The sequence below is a fragment of the Nipponia nippon genome, unplaced genomic scaffold (genome assembly GCF_047370975.1).
Source record: "Nipponia nippon isolate SJK-2023a ecotype South Korea unplaced genomic scaffold, ASM4737097v1 scaffold_37, whole genome shotgun sequence".
NCBI lineage: Eukaryota > Metazoa > Chordata > Aves > Pelecaniformes > Threskiornithidae > Nipponia > Nipponia nippon.
In genome coordinates, this window is record NW_028262355.1 from 2,745,066 (window position 1) to 2,764,533 (window position 19,468).

Consider the following 19,468-nt stretch of genomic DNA (forward strand, 5'->3'; position numbering starts at 1 on the left):
ATTTTCGTTAGAACAACGTCTTTCTTGTGCAACTTCTAGTAAAAAAATCTTTTCACATCAAAGTTTGGGTTCCAATTTGGGGTGTGTCTTGTGTCTTCAGGACTCTTAACCCTAATGCAACATTTGTCACTGTAACAAAATGGTTGAACTTCAGGTTTTAGACCCACAATAGTTTCTTGCAACTGATTGAAGGCGCCCATGGTAAAGAAAAAACAGAACTTGGGAGATCTTGACTCGACTGCACAGTTACTTCAATTCTTACTTATCCATACTAATAAAAGGAAAAATCATTAAAACACAAAGTTCCTTTTTGTCATTATGTGTAATCTACAAAGTAAAAAGTTTGAGGGCATATAAGCTTAGCTGTTTTCTGAACAAGATACCTGAATCTGTGCAAAAGTGAATCAAAAGTTCTACCGTGAGAAAAAATTATTTGACTCAAAGGTACATGAAGAAGAGCTTATATTAAACGGAATCAGAAGCTGTATTTTTCTGTTTGTTGTGTTTAAGAATGTTGTAAGTTAACAAGTTCTTTTTTTTAAAACAACAGACTTATGACATTTTGTTTTAGCTATTATAAAATAACAATACAGTCATTTCTTGCTTGCACAGCCTTCAGTGGCCTATGTACATACTACACCAGGCTTACCTTCAGGCTGGGAAGAAAGAAAGGATGCGAAGGGACGCACGTATTATGTCAATCATAACAATCGAACCACAACATGGACGCGGCCCATTATGCAGGTATGAAGATCCGCTATAATGCTCAATTTAGACAGCAAACGCTTAGCACGTGTTGAGTATAATGTCAGCTGAAGCAGCTCTTTAGAACTCTGAAATTTAAAAAAAAAAAAAATCCTAAACATTGTCATGACAACTCAGGATAGTCATAAAAAATTGCAATGATTGGGATTTTTTTGTTACTTCTTTTAACTATATTAAGGTGCAGATTAAGTCGATTGCTACAATGGAAGGAATTTACAGAGAGGTACCTATGAACCAATGAAAGGAGTCAAATGCATTCTTAGGATTGAATCTGAAAGTTGTGTTGATCTATTAATAGTACCATACATTATTTGCCCTTCCAGTGGAATTACATAATTTTTTAAGTGTCCTAACTGTGTTTCTGACAACTTGCTAACTTGGTTTTCCTTGTGAAATAGCTTGCGGAAGATGGCATGGTTGGGTCAACAGCAAACAGCAGCAACCATTTAAGTGAACCCCAGATAAGGCGGCCTCGTAGCCTCAGTTCACCCACAGTAACTTTATCTGCTCCACTCGAGGTGAGAAACGCTGTTACCAACAAAGATCACTCATGTCTGACTTCTCATTCGTTGTAACTTCTTATTTCATTTTAGTTATGCAACACAGCCCCTTTTCCCTGTTACTGGTTTTGCCATAAAACATTGCTGTTTCCTTTAGCGGTTTTCTGTCCGGTTCTTGATATTGTACAACAGTATTGCTTAACTTTTGTGGTCATTGAATGATGTAATATATATGGGATTATTTAGTTTGGTCAGCTAAAATGTAATCTGTGTGCATGCCTGAAACACGCGTTGTGACTCCAAGTGCTCTTAATGTATAAAATCAGAATTTTTTTTTTAAGTTGAAACATTCATTGTGATGCTGGTAACTTTGAAAATAATACATGCAACTGAGTTTGGCAACTCTTTGAATTAAGATACTGATTGCGTTTTATATTCCTTGTCTTTCAAAAGGACATTTAATTTCTTTTAAGTATCTTTAAAAGTCATTCAGAATACTGTTGAATGATGTTCATTTATATGCGTATACTGCGTAAGAAACGCAATCAAAGACGATGTGTGTTTTACTTCTGAAGGTGTGATTAAAACTCCTGAATCCGTTAAACATGGCTGTGTTGAGGAGAGTAAATTCTTAAGAATTTCTTCTTCAAACAAGAATTTCTTCTTCAAATGGCACCTTATTTATCCTTCCTTCTCACCGTCTCTTTCCTACTTGTGTCCCCTTTGCCCCTGCAAAAGTTTGCCAAGAGTCAAGTGGAGATTGTAACATTTAGTTTATTTTATGCATCCTTATTCTTTGTTCCTTATGCTGAAAAGTACTCAAACTCTTGAGCAAATTGTTAAACAAAGGTGGGATTATTGGACAGATTGTAGTGAGGGGGATATAGTTTATATTTAAAATAAATTATCTCTACTTATAGGTAATTCAGATAAACCCTGTAACATTGAACTGCTTAAGATTACCCTTGCCATTGTTAATTTTGAAGACCAAATTTACTGTAATTTAAAAAAATTAAATTAGAAGCTTCTGAATATCCTAAACTTAAACATGAGGGGCATTCCTCTCCCTACTGACATTTCAAACAGTTGAGCTCAGTCACTGGCTAAGCATCTGAAAGTTGAGTTTCTCAGGGCGATAAGCTAGCTTTTAAGGGCAATAACCTATTCCATAGCTACAAAACCCGTTTTCTCGTCACTTCAGAATATTCAGCTAATCAGTTTGTTGGCTAGTTTGTTCAATGCTCAGAAACCACAAGGGTGCTGAAGAGTGCAAACTTATCTTCTCATACCCACCTCTGAACTCATTTTTTTTTTTCTTTAAAAAGTAAGGTGTAGACTTACTAATATTAAAATCTTAAAGGGTATAACCATGAGGAGAAAAAAAACAGTTCAACTTTTTAGAAGTTACTTCCTTTGTTTAAATAGTTATTTTATTGTAAAATGTTCCACTTTTTTGTGTACAAGACATATGGAAAGCTTTTACTTAATGCAAGCTCTTTCAAGTGCTGCTTTTGGACACTATAATCTAACTGCGTTTTCCATCCAAATGCAGCTCAAAACAAGCCACAAATAAGGCTAGAATAATTTTGTAAATATCCATGTTGGTGCCTCATTTTCTAATATAATACTCAAGAAATAGTAATTAAATGTAGGCTAAGTTAGCGAATTGCCAAAATAAGCATGCATGGATATACTGTACCTTAATAATTAGTAAAACAAGAACAACACAAACTGTTATGTCAGCTAATGAGAGCATGTTTTTGGAAAATAACTGAAAAGTACAAATGCAAACAAGATTTAAATGCAGTACTTAAGTCTTGTTTTCTGATTGTGATAGTCTGTATTTTCAAAAGTGAATAGATCTGGATCAGATTTTTCAAGCTGTTTAAGCATCTAAATGTGCAGTTTCCCAGTGACGGTAAAAAAAAAAACCAAACACATCACGTAACTCCTGTTTTTAACCCATAGGGATTGATCAGCGAAGCAGTTTTGTGGCTGTGATCATTTATTTAAAAAAACGAAACAAAAACCAAACCTGTCCAAAATCTGTAATTGCAAACCTTCGTTTATTTTTAGGAACTTGTTTTAAGTTCATATTTAAATGTTTTCTCTGAAGTTGTATTTGAGAAATGCACTGAAAAGTGGATAACATTGCTTCACGTTTAGGATACTCTCTTGTTGTAAAGTGAGATACATCGCACCATGAAGCGCGCAGCAACGCTTTTATTTTTTCCTTTGTAAAATGAAATATTGACGTGAACAGGGCAGCTGCAGTAAAATATATAATCAGATGTAAGTACTGCGGACATTACCATTGCAGAGGGAAGTGATGAAACACTGTGTCCAACACAGCAAAAAGCTCGGTATGTTATAAGGAGCAGACATTAGCTAAGTTAGGAAATCAGTCCCAGCACTTAATTCTAGTATTAATTACACCTGGAATGAAAAACTCTTTGCTCTGATACCAAGTTGTACTCATTTTACAGTATTGAGTGACATCTGACAAATCTTAATACCTTTCATTTTTTTCAGGGTATCAAGGACTCCCCTGTGCGCAGAGCGGTGAAGGACACCCTCTCCAATCCACAGTCTCCACAGCCCTCACCTTACAACTCTCCTAAACCACAACACAAAGTTGCACAAAGCTTCCTTCCTCCTGGCTGGGAGATGCGAATAGCACCCAATGGCAGGCCCTTCTTCATTGATCACAATACTAAAACTACTACGTGGGTAAGACAAATTCTAGATAATGAATTTTTAAATCAGTTGCCATCTTTTAAATGTTTCTGTCTTTGTTTTCCTGCCTGTATACCCCCCAGTTCATTGTGGCATTTGTTTTGTCTTTAAGGGGGAATTTGTCAGCCTAACTTTTCATAAAACTGAGGTGGGAATCTCACGGAATTCCCCATGCAGTAACATACAGCAGCAGTAGACCCGAGTAGCTAATTTCATGGAATTACTGTAGCGCTGCCATTGCTGCGCTCAGAGAAAGGAAACTTATTTGTTCATATCCTCTTAGATTTTGGTGCATTTGTACGTCATATACCATGCGAGAGTGTTTTGCATTTTGTATTTGACCTTTCTATACTTGACAAATCATTGCATACAAGTACTGTCCTTTAAATTCCCCAAATCTGAGTTTTAGAGGCCTGCAGTGCAATGGAGATTTGGATTGTTGTCTAGTTTGAGACTGTCCATAATTGTATTGTAGTTCACTGTGACTAGCACTGCTTTTTTATTAATATAATGCATGTTCGTCTTCTTCAGTTAACAGAATCCATTTTATTATTTGGTTTATGTCATGAGGATCCATTTTTGAATAATTCTGCAACTTTGGTCAACAAATTGAAGAAATAAAATTACACTAGGAAAAAATGTCGAAGATGACCCAGCATTTCACATCACCATTTAAATACGAGTTGCACTTTGTGAGGCATCATTCAGATTCCCAGTGACCACTGTTTTCATGACATATTTTTAATGGTGGTTCTTAATGGTGTTCCCAGGTGCCTGTGGGTAAATTATGTGTGTGGAAATCTCAAGCATTTTTTTTGTCTAGATTTGTCTTCTGTGACCAATTTTACTTGCCCCTTTTTGCCTCGTTTGGATATTGATGTAATAATACCTGTGCATTCATAAAACTGTAAGAAGCTCGTTTTCATCCTTTTCAAGCCTTTTTGTGATAGGATGGCTTATTTCCCTTGTGTTTTTAAGAGCCAAAAAATGTGCATATGTATCTAAAAGCCACTTATGGGAGTGCATGCATTCCTAAGAATAGGGCTGTATTTTTTGAAGCATCTCTCTGGATGGAGCACACTTAATGAAGTCAGTCTTACAGCACCCTAACTAACTCTTAACATTTAAAAAATCATTTCAGTATATGAATCCTAATAAATGATGCGACACATCCAAATACTAAATGTTCCATCACTTTTATATGTTTTGTTTTATATGTTTTATTCTCAAAAAAAAAAAAAAAAAGAATGAAGGAATAACTGTAATGTAGGAAGATTTCTTTTCCAGATAATGCTGTGTTTGACTTAGTATGTAGATCTAACTTGATCTGTTGGATTTACAGTTCTGTATTTCTGTTACAGGAGGATCCACGACTGAAATTTCCAGTGCATTTGAGATCAAAAGCATCTTTGAACCCTAATGATTTGGGCCCTCTTCCTGTAAGTGATAATGTGTATGTATTTTAATATATACCTGCTATCTTATGTGATCTGATCTATTATTGCAGTCATATATTGTATGTGGACACATACGTTGCTGTCATCGCTTTTCTGAAGATATTAAAGCATTATTATTATTTATTATATATAGCACCAAAAAGCTTTCTTGTAATCTGTGAATCAGTCAGGCTCTTTGAAGCCAGCCCACGGTATTTCTGAAATGATCGCATGTTTCTTTGCTTATCTAAAGCTTTGAGCTTTGAAGAAGCTTAGCTTGGTTTTATCTCTGACTATGTGCTTTTAGATAATTGCCTGTTGCTGGAGCAGATTGTTCAAAGCGAGCTCCATTAATGTACCAACATATACTGGCATTCAGAAATCTAAATAAATTTTGATTTTTCAATGAAACTTCCACATTCTGCAGAGAAAATGATCATTTTAACGTCAGAAGTTTTCTCACACTTGTAACCCAAGTATAACGTTGATTTACAGCCATGTCAAATACAGAGCTTTGCTTTGTTGTTAAAAAACTGCATCCTTAATGGCAGAGGCTAGTCTATGACAGCTAGCACTTTAGAAGAAGTGCTGATTTTTATGGTGTAGTGTTAATTCAGCTCATTGCCTCATATAGACTAAGCATACTTTAGAGAAATTGCCCTTGAAGCTGTACTTGCAACACTGGAAACCTTAGTGACAACGGCCCCTAATTGTCACCAGCGCTCTCAGTGCTTCGGCATGTATTACGGGCAAGCTGTCTGCAAACAGCTGGGCCAGCAGAAGAAGCTATTGTCCCCTCCTACAGGACATGGCAGGTTAAATTATGTTAGTTTTAAACCGTTTGAATAACGAGTCTTTAATCCTACCGTTTTCATTGAGCTGGGTTACAGTTTGCTTAGATGACCCGCTCTGCCAGCAGACCAAAACAAGTGCTGCCTTTGGTGAGGGGCGGTAACCTCTGTTACCACCTACGGTCAGACATCCTCCCCTAAAGCATCCTGACATCGCACTGCCCTTGTCTTGGTTAGCAAAAACGTTTGCCTTGTATTTAAATCAAGGTAGGCCATTTGTCAGGCCCAGTGTCTTGAGTCACTGATCAGATCGAAAACTAGGCGCAGTTGGACATACTTGTTATGACGCGTTCCTGGTTACAAGAGAGCAGTAATGCACTTAATGCACTTCTTTAAGAAAACAGCTGTGGAAGTAGCTGTTCTTTTGCAATGCTTCAGATACCTTGAGGATGCATTCGTCTTCAAGGACACGTTGCTTCGGCAGGAGGCACTGCATGGGAGTAACTGAAGGGCCGATTTACAATTTATTCTGTTAATGGCAAGAGGTAAAACACGCAGTGAAGTGAGGATAGCCTGACATATATCCCTGGAAATATATCGTTAGTAACAGACTTAAACGCAGTTAAACAATCCATTTTTGAGTGAGGTAAGAATGACTACAGAATTTAACAAGAGTTTCTCAAAAAAGATTGAAATGAAATAGTTTCTCATCTATATTTTATAGAAATCTGAAGCTCATGTAGAGCATACAAGTGGAATGAGTGCTAGACTGGACAGCATTGCATATACTAACAGTGTGCCATTTATTCTCTTTTCTATGTGATAATCATTTGGAAGATGAGAAAAGGGAATGGATAAAAAGGGAAGAATTGAGGACTAGGTTAGACATTCTTGTCCCACTGTAATGGGATCCTGGCTTACGTATTTACAGTAAATAACCCACGTGTGTTTCAGAAGTAGAAGCAGAAACTCTCCACCTAAGCAATGATGGAGAATGTATTCTTTGTAATCATTTCCTCATAGTAGGAAATGGGTATAAACCCTGATGCAAGAAGTTTCCACTTCCAAGCTTTAAAAATACTTACTGTACTGGATACAGTTACCTGTATAAATAGCCAGTTCTTTGGATCTTCTAGATTTTTGGCCTCGACATAATGCGTCTGTGATCATTTTGTGTTTTCTGCTTCACAAGCATCTATCAGACAATTAAAGTAGGCGTGGATAATGCATTGCTTCATGCTGTGTGAGAGTGGTAGTATTTCACTTGTTTTCTCTCTTTTTTTTTATTTCCCAATTCTAGCCTGGCTGGGAGGAAAGAATACATTTGGACGGAAGAACGTTTTATATAGACCATAGTAAGTAAGCACTCAGGTACTACAGCAAATAGACAAAGGGAGGTAATAAATATTGAAGTGAAAGCTTTATAATTTTACTCTTCATTTAGGAAGCCAGGTGTTGATATGTGGAGACATTGATACCAGAGACTTAGTGCCCTCATACGGTACTGTATATTCACTGAAAGCTTGCTTTTAATTGGCTCATCAAGCTTTGTCCCTCTCTGACTTGTGAAGCATTAACATTTCTTCTTTGTGGTTTCTTTTGTTCTTGTTGATATTTTGGATTTGTTGTTGTTGTTGTTGATGATCCCATGGCTTATTTGCACTTAATAAATTAAAATATACACTAGGAATAGAAAATAAGATGAGAAAAGATCATATAGCCACAACTCCACACATAGGCAGTGGAGAAATTAGCATTGATAAGTACTCTTTCCTCTCCTTTAAGAAGGTCTTGTGGCAGTGCTGATTCTGATCTTATTTCCTATTTATAGCATGTTAAACTGCACCCAGCCCATTAATATTATTCAGTTCTGTTAGTGAAGTTCTAGTGTAAGTGACGTTTCATTGTAGACTTGTCTTATTACAGCATCTCAGAACTACCGTGTGAGTTTTTGTTGTTGTTCGAAAATAAAGCAGCCCAGAAAGGTTGGGTTGTTTCTTCTCTTTTTTTTTTTCCTTTAAGACTTCAGCTGGACTTTTTAATGAGATATTTCTGCTGATGGCATAATCTTCACAGAAACAGATAACTCACAAAACCATTAGAAGAGGGTACATATACTAGGCAAAACTTAAAGAATTAAAATCTTAAACTATTATACATATTTGATAGAATTACATTTTCCCTTCAGTATCAGTAACACTGACTCCTATGCTTATCTGTAGTTGTATATATGACATTATTAAATCATTACTAAAATACTGTCTCTAAAGTAATACAAATTTTGAAGTTGTATAAATAGTTTTAAACAAAAATTAGAAATAATACACTCATCAAGCACAAGATTAACCTCTTTCAAACGTCCGTACAGAATTATTATTCTTTATACCTTCTGTAACTGTAATTCCCAACAGATATCTGGAAACTTAAATATGGCAAATTATTCTAAACTGCTGCCACTGAAGAGTCACAGAATAAAACTGTCTTATTTAAAATACCTGTATAATTGTTGAGCCTCCCAACCTCCTTTAAAAAGTTTCAATTTTTCAGTCTCCCAAATCTACTTAAGCACGTGTTAGTCTCTAAAAGTAAATGGAATGTTAAAGTTGTATGTTAATTAGAATTCCCCAAAGAATTTAGAATTGTTATAAAACGACATTTATTTGCATCTGAAAGCTCCCTCTAGTCCCTCTTTTGATCTGAGTTTTTTTAGCTTTTTGTATAGCAGTTTTTACAAAAGCTTAGAGGGTTTTTTTTTATAATGCTGCTTGTTTCCAGCAAATATTCTTTTGGTCTCACCCTGGTGCCGCACCACTACAATCCCAAGTGGACTCTAGGAGGAGAGGTGGTGCCAGTGGTATTACAGTGGACACGTTGCAGCTCCGTTGTGGTAATGTTGCACTCGGTATTTAGGGAATGACTGCAAACAGCATTCAGTGCTCAGGGATTTGGCTTGAGCCGTCTCAACAGTATCATTTGCTTTCACAGTGTCGATAAGGAAGTGCAACGACATTTGACCGTCACGATAGGTTTGTGACAGAGCCTGCCGACTCTTAACTTGTTTTGTGACTGACTGGGCAGCGTACGCTGAAATTGGGCATGGGTGCGATCAGCGGTGCTCGCCCTAGAGATGCAAGTCTCAGTAGTCCATTACTATGATAAACGGGCCATCATTTCAGTCATTCGCTGCTAAAGCGATCAGTTAAGATGCAACGAATGTAGTCGGTTTCATGATGAGAATACAGTGTAAATGTTGAAAGTGTTAACAGATTCAGCCACTAATAATGTCCTGGTTCCCCAGATACATGTTGTAATTCTTCTGCATAATTATCCAATACCGTCGTCGTCCCATTTTTGAAATGTTTTTCTCATCCCTGAGAGAAACTGTAAAAAAGTCTAATGCAGCCAGCACAGAAACCTCCTCTTGTGGAGCAGCACAAACTGCTATTAAGCATGCCATATGAACTAGTAAAACAAAGTACTGTTAAAATAATTCAGGTATTACTTATAACATAGTAGCCTGAAAATATAATATTTTTAGATCTTAATTGTGAACAGTCCTAATTTCTGCAGCGCTCAATCTTTAAACAAAAAATACAGTCTCTAGTTCTCCATGATTGGTCCTTAGCTGGCTAAGTCAACATTATTTACCCCCCGTGAATTAAATAGTGCTTTCTGTTCATCGTAGCCTGCATATACTTCTGCGTTTCTAGGAGCCTTATAGGAAAATAGGATCTACCTCTTGGAAGGTATCATGAAGGAAAACACAAAGGTTTTCCAGCCATGTGCAGAACAGTTACCAGTGGTTCACTGACAGAGGGATGGAGATATTAAATGGGTTCCCCTCAAAGTCTGTCTTGGATCCACCATTTTTCAATATATTTGTTAGTGATTTGAACAATGAATTAGGGGGAATGTACTCATTAGTTCAGCAGAACCAACAGTGTAGGAGAGGTGAGAGGTGCTCACTGGAACAGGATGAGAAGTCAGAATGAGCCTGCCAAATTGCCGCTGTAGTGTGAAGTAAGACGCTCTTTAATAAGAATTGCAAAGTATTACTCAGAATGGGAATAATTAGCAGAATTTTGCTTGAAAAGAGCGTGAAAAATATCATCAACTGAACATGAGTTAACTCATCCTGTGATGCATCAACAAGAGTGTCTTAAATGAGACCTGAAGTAATCCTTCTAATCTCATCAGCACTGATAACGTCTTGGCTATGATAATACTGTATCAAGCGTGGCGTCCCAAACGTCGAGAAAAGAGTGGACCGCTTGGAAGGGGACCAGAGGAGAAGAGGGAGTCCTCAAAGGCCCTAGAGCCCGATTTATGAGGAAAGAGAGAGTATTGTACTTGTGTGAAAACTCAAGAGAGATGGTAGATTTTCAAAAATGTGCTGCAAAAGGAATGAGTTTGTTATCCACATCCTCTTTGGATAGGACAGAGAATCTTGACCTACGATTCCGGGTATAGAGTGGTTCAGGTTAGACCCTTCTAATTGTTGGGGCGTTTAAGCCCTGGAATAGCATTGATAATATGAAGTCCCTGTAACCCTCTGAACAAAATTTCGACAAAGATTTGTCAGTAACATCGTACACTCTTAAGTTTGTAAGGCCATAAGAAAGAACTGACAAACTTGCAGTCATTTCCAGTTCTGTTATCTTTGATTTCATAGAAAGTTGCCACCGTGATTTGCGGCTGTCAGTTGCAAGTAGGTATAAGAAGTGAATTGGCATAAAACCAGTAAACTTTGTAAAAGGAAATCTGACCGAACAGGTTGAAGCAAGATGAAGAGGGCCGGACTAGGTGTCATGCCTTTATGGCAGGCTCTGGGCTGTGGATCTCGTGCGGTTTCTGGAGCTGCCAGTCTAACGGCCTTCCTCCATGATTTCAGTAAGCATTAAATAGACTTAATGTGTAAGGGGAAGTAAAATAGTATTTTAATATTAAATTAACCGATAGATCAAATTTCTTGAAATGTGCTTGCGATATTTTTAGATGTTCTTCGATTAACGTTTAATGAATGTCACCTTTCAAATCCCAGTCCATTTTAAAACTAGCTTGGGATGCGCAAAACTTCCGGGTCTTTTCCAACTGTAGGAACATGGAAAATGCTTGTGTCTTAATACAAGTGGGTTTGGTTCTTTGCTTTTACCTATAGGAGCCATCAAAACAATTTTCTTGAAACTTAGTGTGTTTATTCCCAAACCTAGCAATTACAAAACTTAAAATCTGAACTCCTATCTTAATACACAGTTCATAAATCCAAGCAGTGCATGTAACAAACAGCTGCGTTGTTGTTATTACCCTCTCAGCGCAGGAAATGGATGACTTAGACCTTGCCATTGCAGGTGGCATCTAGTTTGGTTTTTGGAGCATTGTCTTATTGTTGCAACATCATCATTTTGTTGTGATTCTGTTGTGTTCAGAATCTTGTGAGGAGCAGTTGTCTGGAGACAGGGAGAGTTTCACCGTGGTCCTCTATAAGCTTCCCATGTCACCCTCCTGGTGCTCTTAAAAGCTGTAGATGAAAAGAACTGGCTTCTGTCGTGCCACTGCCAAAATCTCCTTTGGTCAAAACTGAACGATCTCTTCTACCATAACCTTGCCTCCCTTAATGGTCCTGTAACCTTTTTGTTAAATCAGTGTCTAGGACATATTTTTTTTCAAGAGATGTTATGCCCTCCAAATTTAAATACAGACTGTCTTTTATAAGTATTACATTTGGGCTATCTTTATGCAAAATTTCAAAAAAGTAAACTTAGTCTGTCATTTGACAAAGTTTTTGGGTTCCTTTACCTTTCAGGCATGAAGTCTGTGTGTTTCTAATATGAGTTGAATCCAAGACCATGTTCAAAGAGAACATGTTTACTACTACAGACGTTGAAATAAAAGCAGTGTAAATACACTGGATTCTGTTGTAGTTTTGCATTTTTGAATGAGTGTTTTCAACTAAACAGTGTGACGGGGTTTTGATGTAGATGGGTGAATGCAGCCTTTTCTAACCCTGAAATACTAAGTTGTGGAAATGGTAGGGAAAACAGTTGTAGGGAGAAAAAACCAACATAAATTCACAGTGTGGTAACAGAGAAGTAATGATATAATTTCTTTTGTTATTTACAGATAATAAAATTACCCAGTGGGAAGACCCCAGACTGCAGAACCCGGCAATTACTGGTCCAGTAAGTACTGCTATGGTTTTTTTTCCATTAAATGCTGTGACTCACGTACATTTGGTATAGGCAGGAGGCATTATTGAGCAGCAGGTCATGCCTGTTCTCCAGATCAGGTCAGACTGATGAACAGAGCAGGAGGCAGGACCTCTGCCTTGCGTTGCCGTTTCCTGACAGACAGGGGAGGCTTCAGTGCCAGCTTTTGTGAGTCTGCAAAGGCAGGGGGAGCTGCCGTCGTGTGACAGCCTGCCAAGGCGCCCCAAAACCGTTGCCTTGTCCCCGGCATTCAGGTCGTTGTACCACTCCGGGGACCCTATTCTGTTTCGCACAGGCTCGAGCACGCTGGGGACTTCCAGGCTGCCAGCTGCCAGTGGTCCAAAGCAGTAGTGGGCTCGCTGGGAATCACTGGAACATTGGGAACTACAGTGCTGTGCACACTATTCCCAGGTCAGACAATAGGTTGGAATTTGATGGGTTCGGAGGCTTTCCTAGCAGTAGCTACCTAGCTAGGGAATTCTTCCAGTGGTACAGTATGATTCCTGTCTTGTAGCCATTAGCATGTGAAGCTGGCTTCTGCCTTGGAGTGTCTAGGAAACATTCTTCACCGGTAGACAGGACAGTAAATCGCAGAATACCCCTGTTTCAGCGGGGAGGAAGAGAAGACTCTTCAGAAGGATAGAGACTCTTTTGTTTGGATGGTTTTAATTTTTTGTATTGTTATTTCTGAGGGAAGCTCCATCCGTTCAGAAGCTGCGTAGCTAAATAGTCTGAGTCGTGTTTCATGCTCTGAAACACATGGAATCCCGTTATTTTCATTTGTTTCATTCTCCCTCCTCCTGCAACCCAAAGCATTCTGCACTAAGTGATGATGATGAATGTGGTTTCTGAAAGAGATCCATTGCTCATATGATCCCTGGCTGAAGAAATAAAAAAATTAAGATTTCGGCATGGGTTTTGCTGTTGTATTTGCTGCTTATTGTGATGATGAAATTCCGGGACAAAAGTAGTAGAGTGATATCTTTAACTTACTTTTGACATCCAGAAAGATGAACCAAGGGAAAAAAATGTGATTTTAAATAAATTACATCTAAAATAATGTAAGTGTAAAATATTCTTCAGATTTTTTCTTTCTCCACATTTCCTGATACTCTAAATTACTTAGCATGGAACAAACAGTATTAAATCTTTGCATCTTATCTTTTATTCCTCCATTGTGGTAAAATAGTACGTTTCTATACCAAGCTATGTGAAGGGCACATGTCCGCTCTGAATCTTAAGTCGGATCATCTTGGGAATTTTGGACCGAGTTCATTGTGCTGAATCCTAGATTGTACGGATTTAGGGGTGTGGAGAGGAGAAACGTTCGTATTTAGCCATTATCTGGGTCATTACTGACAATAGAATTTTACTGAGCTGAGACACTGTGCTACTAATTTTTGGATTTCTGGAAAATAAAAAGCTGTCTCCACTCAATATGGGAGAGTTGTAACTCTGTGGATTCACAGTGGAAGAAAGAAAAATTGGGTCTGTCAGTTTTAAGAGACAAAACTTACTGCAGATAAATGAAGAGATTTCAGAAATCATCCTTAGAAAAAATAAATACGTGCTTTTACTTTAATATCAAATTTTTAAAACATCAAATGTACGGAGTGATTCTTTGACCTTTCTGTGCTGGTTTATGCCATTTTATGGTATTCTGAACGATCGGACTTCCAACCCTAAGATGTTTCCAGGTGCCAAGAATACCTTTTCATTTTGGGTAAACCCTCAGAATTTTTAAGGGTCTCGGGACACAGCAGATTAACTACTGCATGGTGTGATTCCAATTGCTCTTGTTTATTAATAAGATTAATAATAATCACTTGTTTGAACATAATGAGTTTTGGAGTGATTTACCCATTTATCATGTACTAAATGCTTGAGATACTAATACACAGTATGCGATACAAACTCTTAATGTTTATTTTCCCAGAAATGTTAAGCATAAATGAGAAAGACTATCTGGGAAATTTTGTTTCAAGATAATAAGGGTCGATCATGATCCCATTAAGTAAATAACAGTTATTTGTGTGGGGTTTTTTTTTAAGAGAAAGCAAGATCAAATCCATTTTACAGCCATATAAGCATTAAGGATTCATCTTAATGCTTTTAATAGTATTTTTGGTGCCATGACAAAAACAAAGAGCCACTTAAATTGCATTTCACATTGCATTAAACAGCGGAAACATGTTGAAAGATTATTTAAAGACTGCAGTAAAGTCATATTATCAGCAGACTAAAATGATTGAGTGTGATTTTTTTTTTTTTTTTTCATGTCTCATCGTCCATAGGAGAAAACTCACATAGAAATATTCCCACCTCCCACTCTCACCTACATCCAGTCATGAATCTATGACAAGGACCAGCCCGTACCTTCCCTCCCTCAAAGTCCCAGTCAGTCCTCACCCAGAAACTGAACCTGAACCAGAGCTTTGCCGTTTGTGATTCAGGGAACAGAGAATGTAACTTTTGCAGTCCTGTGGAATTCAAAATCGTTCTTTTGCTCCCAAGAAATCATGCTTCATTTGCTTAGCTAGCTGTTTTACCAGGTCTGCTCTTTCATCTTGAAGGAACAGTAGAGCAAGGGAAAGTCAGGATGTAGTTGGAAAATATTATGAATATTATGATCAAGGCCAGGAAGCTTTTTTTTTTTTCCCCCCTCTCTTTTCTTCAAGGTTCTTTCCAAACCCGGATTAAATTGTTGTTGTATATGGTGTCAAAAACCAGAGAATTAAGGGTTCTTAATTCTCAAAAAATTATTTGTCAAAAAAACCACAGAGAATTAAGGAATCTTACTTAAACACATAGCAATTATTTGTTAGAGGCAGACCTGTACCTGTCATAGTATCACTTTGCCAGCCTATTCCTGTTCATTAGTTTAATTGACGACTTTGTTTTATGGACGTTTCATCTGAAGGCTGAATAACGTAGGTTGCAGTCATAGGACTGTCAGTCAGGAACATGGATGGCTCTTCTCTGTACTCCTGCTCGATAGCTAATGCACTTCAGTGCTTTTGTGTCTGGTACAGCTTGCTGCCTTACCAGGCCTGGCCTTGCGGGCGTTTGTATGCATTTCCTATCTGGCGCCAAAGCAAAGGAGTCAGATGAAGACAAGCAGGTAGCAGAAAAGAACACTGTCGTCTGACTGGCTACCGTGATGGTCAGCGAGCGGCGTATGGATTACCATCAGACGTGGCAGTCTTCTAGCGTGGTGTCAAGTCCTTGCTTGCCTATACAGTGTGTTAGCAGGAAAGAGAGGCACAGTGTTAAAACAGAAATGTCTTTCGAAACTCTGAATGGCAGAGCTTGTGAGAACCTGTGTTGAACCTTGGTTTGTGCATGCCTGGAATCGTCCTGAGAGGCCTTTCAGGTATCTGGAAATCCAGTATATATTTCAGAGACCTGGGGCATCTGTTAAGGGGTGTTTACATATGCCAGAAACCAATTTCCAGCTCTGCTGATCAATGTAATTCTACCAACCTTCACTGTGCCTTTTTGTTTCTTTTAAACTTCTAAAATTGTTCTGTTACGCTGCTGTTACTTAAAAATGTGGTCTAGCTCACAAGCAGCTGCACTGAGTGAGTATTCAGATAAATATTACACACCGACTTGTACTTGGTTCAAATGAATGTTAATTTGATTATGAAATGCTTTCGGATTCTGGATTAAAGACATTATGAAGGTGTGTATTTTCATTATAAGTAATTTACAAAATAGTTTTGATATAGTTTGATGATAGTTTGATAACTATTAAGAATTAGATTCATTCACATTGGGCTGAAAAGATAATTTCTAGGCATGGACATTCCCCTGCCTAGTTAACTCTGCTGTGTAGGTATATATCGTGTCCTGCACTTTTTCGAGGGCAAACAGTGTTTGTTGTTAATGCTGTAGCTTTACTGGAGCCCCTTTACTTGTTCTTAGGTTCATTTTCAAAAGTCTCTTGAATTTTGTCTTTTGAGTAGCACCTAACAATGCTTAGCACTTTCAGCTGTGCAAATCCACAGTCTGTGGTAACACTGCTCATCTTCAAAACTCAGCGTCATACGGCATGCGCGCTATTTCCTCGGGAGACACATGGATGGCAGCAAGGCATTCCATATTTTTTTGTCTGTGTTAAAAATCGGATTTGCTCTTTTCTGTTCCGATAAGAAGAAAAAAAAGGAGGGTAAGTAGTTGATCAACGGAAGAACCGGTTGGAAAGTTTTCATGCCTTTTAACTCAAATGACACACTGAGAAATGGGAACCTTTTGGCTGCTGTACTTCATGCATGGCAGGTTTTATTAGATGACCTATGGCATACACATGGAGATAGTATGTCTTTAAATTTCTTCTTTGATTAAATAATGTTGGAATATCAAACTGCTAAATAGTTGGAATAATCGATACTTATGATTCTCTCTCTGATAGGCGGTTCCGTATTCCAGGGAGTTCAAACAGAAATACGACTATTTCCGGAAGAAGTTAAAGAAACCAGTGAGTAGAAACATGCTGCTTTGTGTTGGAATCAAGTACGCTGGCCCTGGGAGAAACAACAGGCTATCCCAAGCATAGATGCAGAATGGCGCTCTATATTGCTATAACGCACTTGCCAATTTTTCGTGATTGTGCTACTCCTGAAGAGGTTAAGTAGGAACCAAAAAAGGGAAGAAAAGTTTGAATTTGGTTGATTTCTCAACAAAAACATTTACAGATCTTTAAGGCTCACGTTTTTCTATTTGAATGCAAAATCAAAGTGACGAGGCAGCAAGGAAGTAACAACGATTCACTCTTTCCCATTGCAACTGAGACTAATCAGTGTCTTCGTTTACAAGCCTGTAGGTTGAAAATAGGCTTGAGGATTGATATTTCTCCTTCATCTTCAGCAGTGGCCTCTGAAGGGCAGAGCTGGAACAAGTTGGCAGAGCAGAGCCCACAGTTGTGCTGGATCTGGCACAAGCTTCTAGTGTTCTTGTTCTGTGAAAAAAAGTATTTTCAGTAACATCTTTAACGTAAGAGAGCCCTCAGTATTAGCTTGCATGGGCTATTGACTCATAGGTAACAGTAAACAGCCTTGGCAACACCCACCTATAATTTGAGGAGCAACTTGCCAATGTCTTTACCTGTTTATTGATAGCTTCTTGAATTTCCACCTTGAGTCTGACCAGTGCTTGCACACAATAAGCACTTTAGATGTCAGGAAAAAGCGAACTTTCTGAAACAGTTGTTTCAAGTCAGTTCTATCAGGAAAACTATACATGGCTGTAGCAGCCACGTTTAGCTGTTGACCCAGTCTTCTTTCTACAAATTCTTAACTCGGTTCTCTTCGGTCTTTTCCGAATTCAGCTCCCTGGGCGTTAGCTCCCTCCTATTTAGACAGAACTTCTAGAACATTTTGGCAGCCCACTTCTCTTTTGTTTACATCTTTGCCGTTCGGTTCTGTTGTGTGTATGGTACTGTAGGTGTTCTTGTTGTGAAACTGTTCTGGCCTTTACAGATACGCGAGTAAAGCGGTTGCATACATCTTGTGCATTTATTACCATTTTAAGCTAAAATGCCCTTGAAATAGTGCGTAGTAATATGAATCGTTTTCTCACTTCTTTTTGGTTTGTTTGTAACTTTTCTTGTTGTTTTCATTGTTTTGTCAAATACCATAGTAATCTCTGAACCACTATACTGGAGCTTACCTAGTTCACCATATGCTATCAAGCTGTAGACTTAAAGAGCACTGGAAAACAAAAATAAGGGGAAACTTTTACACATCAGATGTCTAATCTGTCATGTAGTTGTTACCACCGGTCAGTAATTTGCCTGAAAACTTATTTGTTGAGACTAACTGTTATAATGTAATCTCCTTTCACGTAGGCTGATATACCGAACAGATTTGAGATGAAGCTACACAGAAATAATATCTTTGAGGAGTCCTACAGAAGAATCATGTCTGTGAAGAGACCTGATGTGCTAAAAGCCAGGCTCTGGATTGAATTTGAGTCAGAAAAAGGACTTGACTATGGAGGTGTGGCCAGAGAATGGTTTTTTCTCTTGTCCAAGGAGATGTTTAACCCTTATTATGGTCTCTTCGAATATTCAGCAACGTAAGTGTCCATTAAAATATTTCCATTCATAAGGGATATGTATTAGATTTTGCATAGGAGGCAAAGTTATGCTAGAAAGTAGTTAGATCATCCTTCACGGTGCATCAGTATGCACTCTTATCAGTCAGATCTCTCTGTTCTGCACTATCATTTCTTACTTGCTTTTCAGAGAACCTTTCAAATTGTAGTTGAAATCTCATAAAGCATTTTCATTATTAAGACAATATTCAGTGTTGCCTTGCTTGCAGCAAAACTGCCATTTTTGAGGCTAGGAATAGTGAAAGGAGCAATGTCAGACAAAAGACTTCTTACGCCCTCCCATTACATTGTAAAACACCTGCTGTCCAGAATTATAGTGCTGCTTTATAATTAGCTCATAAAGCAGCTTCTCATTTACATTTCAGTAGTTACACAGCAGTGGCCTTACATAAGTTTAAATTTGGTTTTGTCCAATTTTAAAATCTTTGAGCAGTCCATCAGTGTAAATGAGAGAGCAAGTCTCTTGCTTAAAGTACATTTGTTCTAATATGCTGTATGTAATTCCGCATTGTGTACTTGGCTACAGTGAGGATGGATTTCTTAATTGCAGACAGTAGTTTTGATGTTTTTAAGTCAATATCAAGCTCACTCCTTTCTCTAATAAGCGTTGAATAGACTGTATAATGAGAGTTTTCCCGCATTTGCGTCTCAGAAAAGACACGTTCTGCTGTCAAAGGGAAACTTAAACAACATCGACTAGCACGGAGTGCCTGTGTGTTAATAGAGTTCACTGGATAAACGTTTGTTTTGAAATATTTCACTTATGGGATATAGGTCACTGTAGATATTTTAAATATGTTAGTTCATTTTAGGTTCAAAAATCTAACCAGTTATTTTAAGGAATAAGAAAAAAAAGATCTACTTAAAACCCCCGTATCTTTCTTCACAGATTAAGAATATACTGCAAATTCAAAATA

At 37.9% G+C, this 19,468-nt stretch overlaps 1 protein-coding gene across 13 annotated transcripts in view; it reads left to right on the forward strand.

The window, feature by feature from the left end:
• Positions 1–19,468, forward strand: part of NEDD4L (NEDD4 like E3 ubiquitin protein ligase) — a 193,368-nt gene that overhangs the window by 156,996 nt on the left and 16,904 nt on the right. For 9 of the 13 annotated variants that reach the window (XM_087772788.1, XM_087772795.1, XM_087772790.1 and 6 more), the window contains 9 exons: positions 613–744; positions 1,164–1,283; positions 3,798–3,995; positions 5,363–5,440; positions 7,529–7,583; positions 7,673–7,729; positions 12,349–12,407; positions 16,849–16,914; positions 18,283–18,512. In XM_087772788.1, coding sequence (XP_087628914.1) covers positions 613–744; positions 1,164–1,283; positions 3,798–3,995; positions 5,363–5,440; positions 7,529–7,583; positions 7,673–7,729; positions 12,349–12,407; positions 16,849–16,914; positions 18,283–18,512 — 995 coding nt within the window. The remainder of the gene's footprint in view (positions 1–612; positions 745–1,163; positions 1,284–3,797; positions 3,996–5,362; positions 5,441–7,528; positions 7,584–7,672; positions 7,730–12,348; positions 12,408–16,848; positions 16,915–18,282; positions 18,513–19,468) is intronic. The other 4 variants (XM_087772789.1, XM_087772791.1, XM_087772783.1 and 1 more) reach the window with 1 other exon arrangement.